At 44.7% G+C, this 10233-nt stretch overlaps 1 protein-coding gene across 1 annotated transcript in view; it reads left to right on the top strand.

The window, feature by feature from the left end:
* Window positions 1–7929, top strand: part of DRC7 (dynein regulatory complex subunit 7) — a 13638-nt gene extending 5709 nt beyond the window's left edge. The window contains exons 9-17 of the mRNA XM_019474977.1: window positions 287–415; window positions 1246–1374; window positions 2027–2253; window positions 3129–3344; window positions 4443–4553; window positions 5666–5776; window positions 6829–7023; window positions 7512–7651; window positions 7797–7929. Coding sequence (XP_019330522.1) covers window positions 287–415; window positions 1246–1374; window positions 2027–2253; window positions 3129–3344; window positions 4443–4553; window positions 5666–5776; window positions 6829–7023; window positions 7512–7651; window positions 7797–7929 — 1391 coding nt within the window. The remainder of the gene's footprint in view (window positions 1–286; window positions 416–1245; window positions 1375–2026; window positions 2254–3128; window positions 3345–4442; window positions 4554–5665; window positions 5777–6828; window positions 7024–7511; window positions 7652–7796) is intronic.
* Window positions 7930–10233: the final 2304 nt, after the last annotated feature.

Here is a 10233-nt window from a genome sequence, read left to right as displayed (position 1 = left end):
TTCCTGCCAGCTGAATGATTTTGCCTGGGATGCACTTTCTGTTGCCACTACGCACAAGGTACTGCCCCTGCATTATCAAATATCTGCTTTGGGAGAGAAAAGAGTTATTATACTATTATAACATTAAAGCACAACAGGCAGGGCCTGAACAGCTTTACTGGCAGCTGAACGCAATCAGTAAATGCGTGGTTTCCCTTAGACCATGGTTTTCTCCCTTTCGAATTCTTTTTCCTTGCGCTGAGTACAAGGGAGTAATTTTTTCTGATACCTCTCTTGCTCACTGCAGAGTTTGAGACCCGCTGTTCCCAGGGGAGGAAGGTGATCCTGTACAGGAAAGCAAAACTGGAGAAATGGGCACCATACCTGAATGGAAATGGGCTGGTGAAACGCCTCACCATCTACGCAGACTTAGACTGTAAGAGGGACGAGTGAACACACTCAACGCACTGAGCAAACACAGCCTGGGGTGTGCTGATGGGAAGGGGGAGGTGGTCCCCTTCCTGCCAGAGTCTCTTGTGCTTTCTCATCCTCCTTTCACATTTGTGGGGGACTTATCTACCACATCTTCAAACGCTTCATCACGCTCGCTGTCTGTCGAGCCCCAGAACTTTCCAGCATTGCTAGGGGTTCCTGCGAGAGTTTGAATCTGTTTACACCCCAGTGGTGAGGCTGTTCGGTGTCGCAGGTCAGCTGCTTGGATTTTCAGTCTTCAGAGAAATGGAAGGCTGGTTTGATTTGATCCAATAGTATCACTGTTCTTATTGGTGTTGACAGGAGCCATAGAAAGGGGCAGCTACTGACTGTGGATATTTCTGTGCTCCAAAGCATTATTCTTCAACAGCTGGTCCAAGAGACTGTGCAGATTCCTAACTGGACATACAGTGTCCTGTCCTCGGCACTCTTGGATAGTGTAATGCCCCTATCTCATTTCCCTTCACTCCTGACACTGTCATTAAGTATTTGGGATGGAATTTCCCTTGCCTAACCGTAGCCATCCGCCATGCCACCTTCTCCCCCTGAGCTGATTCCTTTAGTTCTTGTTGATGGAGAGGAATGAACCCTCTTAAGGTGTAATTCATCTACTCAAATGTAGATTAGGATTCATCTACAAAGTGGCTATGCGATGTCTGCTTTGGCTGTATCAGGTGCACAGTGTGCTTGCACAGACACTGAGAGCTCATCAGATGAATCTTGCCACCTCCGACAGAGTGACATAAGGTTGTGAAACGCTTTGTCTCCTGCCAGGTACTGAAGTAGTGGAGGTGAGGGAGTGGTTCAAAAACCGAGAAGACATGTTGGATATGAGAGAAGTGAATAAACAAACACAGCTGACCACAGACTACTTCAGCCCAGGACACCTCCTCAATCTTAAAGGTAACCCAGCTCATCTGGGCAGCCACTGCAGCTGATGGGACTTCATGTGAATCCCTTCTAGCAGTGGCAGAAGCCCAAAGTTGGGGTGGCAGCAAACTTGTGGGATGAATGGCCGAGATAAATAACATAGTCTCCAGTGGAGAGCAGCAAATTGGGTTGTTGGCTTCCAGTCCTGGACAGTGCTCCCCCCCAGCATAACAGAAGAAAAATACATACCTATCACATATATAGGGTGATTTACCAGTAGAGGTGATAGGAGTAGAAACTTTCCTAACTTACTTAGGATTATGTTCAGTCTCTCTGTGTTGTGCAGCTGGAGGAGAGAAAGTCCTGCACCAGATCTGTTGCTAAAGCAGCATTTCACCCAAAGAGGCTGCGCCCATTCCTGGTTTGGGAAGAGCAGGGTCCAGGCTCCACTCACTACTGCCTTACTGTGTAAGGAAGGCAGCGGCCCTGCAAAGCTGTCCTGCTGTCCTTAGGCTGTGGCGTATTGGTACACAGCAGTGAGGAGATAACATTCCCTTCTTACGCTCTTATGTGCATTTGATTTATTGGCTGCTGAAGAAAATGAGGCTTCCTCTGGACACACTTGTGTTCACCATATTATGGTTGCTAACTCTGAAAACGTGTGCAATCTCTCTTACGTCCTTAGCTCACACCTATACGTCGCTGGAACCAGAGACTGAACATACGATGGAGTTTTACAATGAGGCGCGAGTCGATGGCCTCCAGAAACGTGTTGAAAATGCTAACGAGATGACAGAGTACTTCGTGGGGCGGGATGACTTCCTGCATGTCCGGCACATGGAGTTTGGCAAAAGAGGAAAGAAAATACACTTGGCTGGCACCAGAACTGACATTAACTCCCAGCCTATAGTGGTACGGCCAAGGCAGGAACAGAAAAATATCTGTCACTGTGATATTTATACTATGCAAAACATACTGCCTAGGGCTTTAGGTTCATTTTCAGTGGGTGCAGCCAAGGCAAAACTGCAGATGAGACGTCCAAGCCTTGTTCAGCTGCTGTGTCTCACAGTTGCTTGCCTGACAGAGAGCTACAGTGTGACCAGTTGTCACGAACTGCATTGAGCAGCTAGAATGAAACTAGGAAAATGTGTGTCAGAGGAAAGGAAAAAAGCTTGACTATGATTTTGGAATGAAATTTTCACAAGACTCAAAACTAGTCAAATGATTTCACGTTCTGACCCCAAACTAATAACGTTTTAGGTTCCTGATGAAGTATCCCATCGCTATGATTGCAAGCAGGTAATCTACCTCTTCCTCTAGTCAGGTCTGATTTGGAGAACAGAAGAGGGAGGAAATCTGACATCTGGCAGCATGGCTCAGACACTTCACCTGCCAAGACAGAGCCATGCAGTGGCCTGCCTTTGGACCAGCACCCAACATGCTCCTTTTCCTTCCCTATGTTGGGGAATGTGGGAAACTTTTTGTTGTGCTCCAAAATACCTTGCTTCCTGCGGTTGCCTCAGGCAGGGATGCATCCCAAACTCACTTTGAGCTTGGAGAGCATACTCAGCTTCACAAATAGGAGACTTCTCTATTGCTTTAAGCAGCTTTGTGCTTTTTTTCTCGGGCACAGGAAAGAACAGTAGGACCATGGGCCAAGAGATGCCATCGTAATCCAGGCAGAAAAGCCCAATTTTTACCATGGGTTTTTACCCAACTTTGCAAATCTTGCCAGTTTTCTGTGTTGTCTAACCTGCTTCCATCTCTTTCTTTTCACCCCTCATCAGCAAATCAAGGAGCGTTTCCACAGAAACCTAGAAAAGCCTGCTGATGAAGATGTAGCAGAACGTATCTTTCTGATCACAGAGGAGACAATCCATCTGACGTATCACCTCAAGGATAAATACATTACTGCCTCAAAGAAGGATTTCTTCAAAGCGTCAGAGAGGGATAGGAAAGGAAATGAAATCGTCATGACCCCAGAAATGTGCATCACATACCAGGTATGGAGAAAAACTACTTATATCTTGAAGTTTTTCTAGATCACAAGACACAAAGGGAAGGTGAAATGTCAGTGGAAGAACTACAAGCATGACATACTCCATGCTGCCCCTCTGCTCCGTCTGCACACCTCCCTCACAGACAGCCTCTAGGCTGACAACACAAATGCCCCTGGGGATGCATTACCATGCTGGAAGTGACTGGGCACGCAGGACATAGTGTAGCGTGAAAGGCTTGCTCTAGCCATGCCTGAGGCCATCTTCCCAGACTTGGTCATCAGGCAATGTAGACACAGCCATTGGGAACTTGCAAGATGCTGGTTCAGCAGCTGTTAGGCTCATTTCTGCAGATTCATGGCAGGGAAGCTGAAATTTCCTCTGCCGTTCTCTCTTGAAGAAGAGACTACAGCAGAGAAGCAGAAGCAGACATCCTGGGTTCTAGCTTCAATTCTGCCATGGACTTCTTGGGTCACATCATTGCTTAAATCTCCCAGAGTTTACCCTGCAGATGCAGAGCAAGATGCTGAGGCTTAATGCATTGCTGATAGATAGATAGCCTTAAATAAAAGATACTATAAAAAAAGTGGAGTGCCGTCATTAAGCCAAATTCTCTCATTTGGGGCGGGGGGGTCATTCCACTAACGTTATTGATGGGAGTCTGTAACCAGGGGCAGGAGTCTGCCAGTAAATTCTGCAGTGATGCTGCACAATTACACTTAGGAAAATCAAAGAGAGATTGCAAATACAGGATTTTTTAGCGTTATGCACGTTTTCTTAAAGTTTCTATCTCCCATCGGGCAGAATACACAGAACGCATCTGCTGTAATGCCATCCTTTCATCTCTAATCCTGCACAACCGGTTCTAACCAATAACAGCAGCATCAGCAAAGTGCAAGATGTGCCATCTGGCTCCCGTTACTGATAGACTCAAAATCGAAACGAAGTCTAATAAGTTGTTGACCATGGGTTAGATGTTTCAATGGTGGAAATCAGTGTCACTGTACTGACTATAGCAGAATTGTGCCAATTTCTGTTAGCAGAGTACCTGGTCCCGTGCACCCAGAGAGCGCTACTGTCTTTCACTAGCTTATCTGCTTCCAGGCGGGGTCCTCTGAGAAAGAGAAGAAGCTGCTCCACCTGTACAAATTGTTGCAGGAGCTAACAGAGGAAGAGAAGCGGCTGAAGCAACAAGTCCGGCAATCTGAAGCAGAGGTAACAGGGAGGTGTCCGCACTGTTGTCAAAGTTGGTCAGGCATGGAAATGGTTTTGGCTGACTGGTTGCCAAAGCATCCTCAGCATAAACTGTGACAAAAATAAAACTCTGGTGTCACAAAGCTGGTCTCCATGCTGAATTATCAAGCTTGCAACCCAGTCATTGTTCAGTAAAGACGTGGCTTTAATATATTTATGGAGAGGCACACACTTTCCAGCTCCTGCTCTTACTCTTCATTCTCTGGGAGGAAGACAGTTTCAGAGGGCAAATGACAGCATATGAGTTGGGGCACCTAGAAACATATCTGCCTTTTGCCTGGGAATGAGACCTAAAAGAAAAGATATTGTATGTAATGTTGTATATCTAGTTGCTAGGCATTTCCAGGAAGTCTTCAAAATACTGAAGTGACTTTTTGTGGGAGCAACTGTAGAGAAATACTTCATAAAATACATTGCTTGTACTGCTAATCACACTGTGACCGGTGTAACGAATCCATGTTCTTAGAAGTCTTTGTAATTACTTCATGATAAATACCACCATTCTAGCAGATGGAGGCAAAGCTATTGGATTTATTTCTTTTTTAAATGTTTTTGTGAGGAAGAGGAGGAGAGCTGGAGAGGGAATGCTCAACTATATTAGCACAGAATACTAGGAATAATTAAGAACAAGATGGCAAAATTCCCTTTTTTTCCCAGAAATCTGAAGCTAGTTCACTGTGACCTCATGAACTACCTTGCCAAATTTCTCAGTCTTGATGTATTAACAGGCAAAATATTCACATTGCTTGTGCTGTATATCCTGTTAAGACAAAGAAGTAAGCCGAAGCTATCAGTGCAATTTCAAAAGTAGTGGCAAGACTGTGACTCCAGAAGAGCTTTCTTAACAGATAATAATTGTGTCCAAGAATTTCATGCAGAGCAGCAATCTAAAAATAAGACCACTATCGGCTTGATCTGACAGCAGGATATGAACATATTTGTATAGATCTTCTATATTTAACCTTATGCTACAGTTCTTGTATGCAGCATCTGCTCTGTTAGCAGGTCAAGCATGTAAAAGTACTGTCATTTGGTAGGAAAGCTGAGGGCTCTTTCTTCTGATTTTTTGGAAGGTGTTAAATATTTTGAAGATCCCTGAGAATGAAGAAACTGCCGTTAAATTGTCAGTTTCAATTTATAATAGAGAGAGGAATGAAAAGAGAAGACAACAGAATGAAGCCATGGTAGGTAGACTTCATTAGTCCCAGTATTTATTACATATACACAAAGAAATCCAGAGTAAGCTTTTTCTGTCTGAGGAATTATCTCTGAAGAGCTTTTAGTATCGTTAAAATATACTGGGCCAAATCCCTAGCAGGTGTAAGTCAGCACAGCTTCAATTGACTTGCATGAAAATATAACATGATCATGCTATGACCTTCTGACTTTCTGGAAAAACTTGCATCACCGAGAAAGATTATTGTTTTATTTTGTTTAGTTAATAAAGAAAATTATCAAGGATTAGTTGATAATAGGGATTATGGGGGGAGTATGATAATGGATTCCAAGCTGCATCTTTCTAGCCAGGGCTCATTTTGTTAGGCAAATACACACTACTTTGTGTGATACGAATCAGCTGTTTTCTTGGTTTTCATTATTACTTGCAAAGCCAATTCTGTTCCACCATCTCTGTTGAGGAATTAATACCTTATGCATGTTATGGACAAATACAAAAAGATTCAAGAATAATTACTTGCAATTTTTCAAGATCTCTAAGATGCTTCTTGTGAATGTTTTTTAGACTGAGCTTTCCTGAATAGAGATTATAAAAGGTGATATTAGGTTTTACGATGCCAAACTTCTGGCGTGAAACACAAGCAGGGGCAAAGATGCAAGAACCAGCTACTTGCCAGCCTACAAGCTGCTATCGCTCAAAATACCCTGTCCTCACCTCTTTCTGTCCAAATACAAACGCATTTTGTAGAGCCCTCCTTGTACCTCAGTGGATAACACGTTTTGTGTAAGAGACGTCTCTACAATCAAGGAAATTAGGAGAAATGTTAAAAAGGACGGTAGAAAATAAACTACAGAATAAAAACTGCATTGGGAAAGGGTTGGTATGCAAAGCTAATGCAAAGCAGTAGTTTTGATCAAACTGTAGGAAAAAGAAACGTTATTTCCTCCTGGGGGAGGGGGGGAGGAGGATTTTGGCCTTTGCTTTTATTTTGCCTTATCACAGGGTGTTTGGGGAAACAGGTAAATGGGACCATGACTCTTTCTGTCCTTTCCCCTCCAGAAGAACGCAATGGAGGATGAGCTCCCAGGACAAGAGGAACAGGATCTGGATTACCTGGCACCTTTTCTTATTCAAATTGGCTACAGAGAGAAAATGACCAAGGGGCAGGCCCTGCGCGTCAGAGATAACTGCCTGACTGATTTTAAGCGTCGACTCATTGATAAAGCCAATATCATCCAGGCCCGCTTTGAAAAGGTATTGCCAGCCTCGCTCCAGGATGTGTTGTTACTGGAGTCTCTTCTGTACTGGCAGGAGGCTAACACATATCTCATTGTGACAGCAGGCAAGAAACAAACCTTTGATTACTTTGAGAGCCATAAACATGCCTTTTTTTTTTTTTTTGTCGTTAGCATGTGAAATCAAAGAACAAAATAGCTCCAGGGTGAAATTTAGTCCCTATCTCAGTCAGAGCTGACTTGGTTCTCCAGTGCTTCTTGACTATAGTGAGGCAACGCATTCAGGTTTTGCTGCCTCTCGCTGTTCCATGTTTTTTTTGATTCCCCATGTTTTCTTGTTCTGTGAGACCTCATCTCAAACTTATTGCCTCCCATAAAAATAAACCAGCTCTGATTTGTGGTTTCCTTCATCTCGGCTCCCTGAACTTTGAGTTCCACTCTTGTGTGCCTTTGCTCCTCTCTCTCCTCTCTATTACCCTGACTTCTGGTTGCTTGCTCCCCCAACAGGCGGTGGAAGAGCTGCAGAAGAAGGACCAGTGGTTTCAGGAAAAGAAGAATCAGCTCAGCGCAGAGGAGGAGGATGACTTCCTCGCCCGTTACTCTGAAACCATGTTCCATATCCACATTCTAGCGCTGAGGCTCAACAGGTATTGGGAATGACTGCCAGAGTACAGTGCCCAGGGGAGGTCTACAAGTCAGCCCCCCAGGAACTCAGCACTGAAGCTATTCTGTAAAATACCCTACTCGATGTCCCGCTGCAGTTTTCCTCCGATATCCCCCTTCTCGTTCTAGGGAAAAGCAGACAGCACCACAGAAATACCTTGCTCTTGAAGAGAAGCTGCGCAAGGATCCTCGCCTAGCTGAGCACCTCGGTCATGCCCGATTTCTTTATTCCTTCACACCAGACACTGGAAATCAGTGCTGAAGCCTGTTGGAAGCAGCCTGGGAAAAAAGGTGGAAAGGTTTTCCTACTTGCCTGCAGTAAATCTTTCATTATCATTGGATTCATGGAGATTTTAATGAACTTGTAGCATTCCACTGTCTTTCTTTTCCCTCGTTTATTTTAAGGCCCATCTGCAATTACATCAATTGTCTTCTCATGTAATTCTATTAAGTTTGAGACTGAAGTCTGAATGAGACCTCAGCTTTAAGGTCTGCTTCAGAAGTTGCTACAAATTATGCACGCTGTATTGCAGGGCTTTTCTTCCCCAAACCTGCTCCCTAGCTGCTGACATCAGGAGCAGGATTATTTGGGAATACTGGTTCTTTCCAACATAATATTTTAACAAATTTATAATTTGGTTTTATAAGTAGCACAAGCAAAGATTTTGAACTTGTGAGTTCACAACAAATTAAAAATTCTTTGACCTCATTTAGAGCTATCTATTAACTACGAAACCCAGCAAAGACTAATACTCAAATTGACAAACTTTGGATTTTAACATCTTTATTTTTCTCTTTGAATGTCTCCATCACCATTCACAAGTATTGGCAGACAGGGTAAAAAGTCAAGAGAAATCCAAAAAGCATTCCAAATCCAAGAAATTTTAGGTAATCCAAGTGTTTTGGTTAATCATTCACCGAGATCCACAAATGGAAGTCAGTATGTGTGTGCCATGTATTGGTATTTATGTAAGTCCCTGAACCTGCTAGGAAACAATTTCTGATGTCATCTATAGTACATTAGGCACCGTGGACACCTACAAGTGATTCTACCTACAGTTCCCAACAGCTGCAGTCTTCAAGGAACAACCTCTAATGATCACCTTCAACAAAGACTATACTGATTGCAGCTGGGGGAAGGCAGAAACTTGTTTTGCTGTAATACAGCAGAATAAGGGACATTACACCTGAAATACAGCATGAACCAGAGCAGATTAAACTTCTTGTCTTACGGTAGCTGTCCATTTTAAGTGTAATAGATACACTAAAGGGCTTTTACAGAGAAACACCCCGCCCCCACCTGCCTATTTTATTGCAACAGAGTAATTTTCTCTTGCTTTGTTTCTGTTACGTTTTAAGAGGTGAACACAATGTTAAAACCAAAAGCCACCATCAGCTCATTATGCCTAATCTGAATATCCTAGGTCATTAAAACATACCAAATTATCCTTCTAGAGAGGCTATTAAATTAGGTGTCGCTTGAAGGATGCACTCCATTTTGGGCTCAGAAATGGAGAGCAGGGAATTCAGCATCTCCTGTGGGAGACAGTTGCAGTGTTTGACACCCATCACAGCAAATCCCTGGGTCTGCCCGGGCCTCCCGGCTCCCAGTTCTGGAGCTCTTGAGATGGTTCACGACAGTACATCGTGTTCCAAGCCATTCAACAACGGCAGCGGCCCATTTCACACCAACACACTGACAGCTCCACATCCCTCCATCAATGCTTGGCTAACGTGGCGACCTAGCACAGATAGAAACAGGCCAGGAAAGAAAGCTGAGAAAGCTCAGAACAGCTCACTCTTTGAGACAGAGAGGTATTCCAATAGGAACACACTACTGAAGAGGAACACCAGGAATGTCAGGAACTAGCCAAAACAATTTCCAAATCACAAGGACCAGGAACTGCTGAAGGACTGAGGGACCTCAGCGAACTGGGGAGAAAGGAAACCCTAAGGTCTCTAAAGAGAAAAAAGGAGCAAGCAAGCCTGTTGTTATGAACTCATCAGTGTTAATTCAATACCAGACGAGACACCAGAACAAATTAATTTAAAAATCCTTTTACAGGCACTAGGGACATAGCAGCTGCCAAAAAATCAGCTAATACGTATTATCAAGGACTAGCATCAAACTAATGCGATTTCCTCTTTTGATGGGAGTAATTGGCTTCAGATGCAGGGAGGAAAGAGTAGAAGCAGTGTGACCCATCTCAGCCAGGCTGTGAGGGTGCCCAGCGAGGCTCTGCCAGGAGGAAAACCGACCCGAGGCCCTGGCGGGCCTGACTTGCCGGTGGAAGCAGGAGTAGGAGGAGCTGGTGCCAGCGTTGCCTGGCAAAGAGACACAGAAAGGGGGAACGGCGGCAGCCCCACTCCCACCAGGGCTGCGCCCGTGACACCCGGCGAGGGGAATCGCCTCCTGGAGACACACCGGCCACAGCCCAGGCGCACAACCGCCTCGGCCGCCGGAGGGCCCTGAGGTAGAAGGCCGGGGAAGGACCTCTCGGCTGCCTCCACGGAAGCTCCAGGCTAAGGGGCCGCTGCAGGCTCCCCGCCAGCCCAGCAGAGGCAG

This window comes from Aptenodytes forsteri, unplaced genomic scaffold (assembly GCF_000699145.1).
Source record: "Aptenodytes forsteri isolate BGI_AS27 unplaced genomic scaffold, ASM69914v1 Scaffold14, whole genome shotgun sequence".
Lineage (NCBI taxonomy): Eukaryota > Metazoa > Chordata > Aves > Sphenisciformes > Spheniscidae > Aptenodytes > Aptenodytes forsteri.
This window is presented reverse-complemented; position numbering and strand designations above follow the sequence as displayed.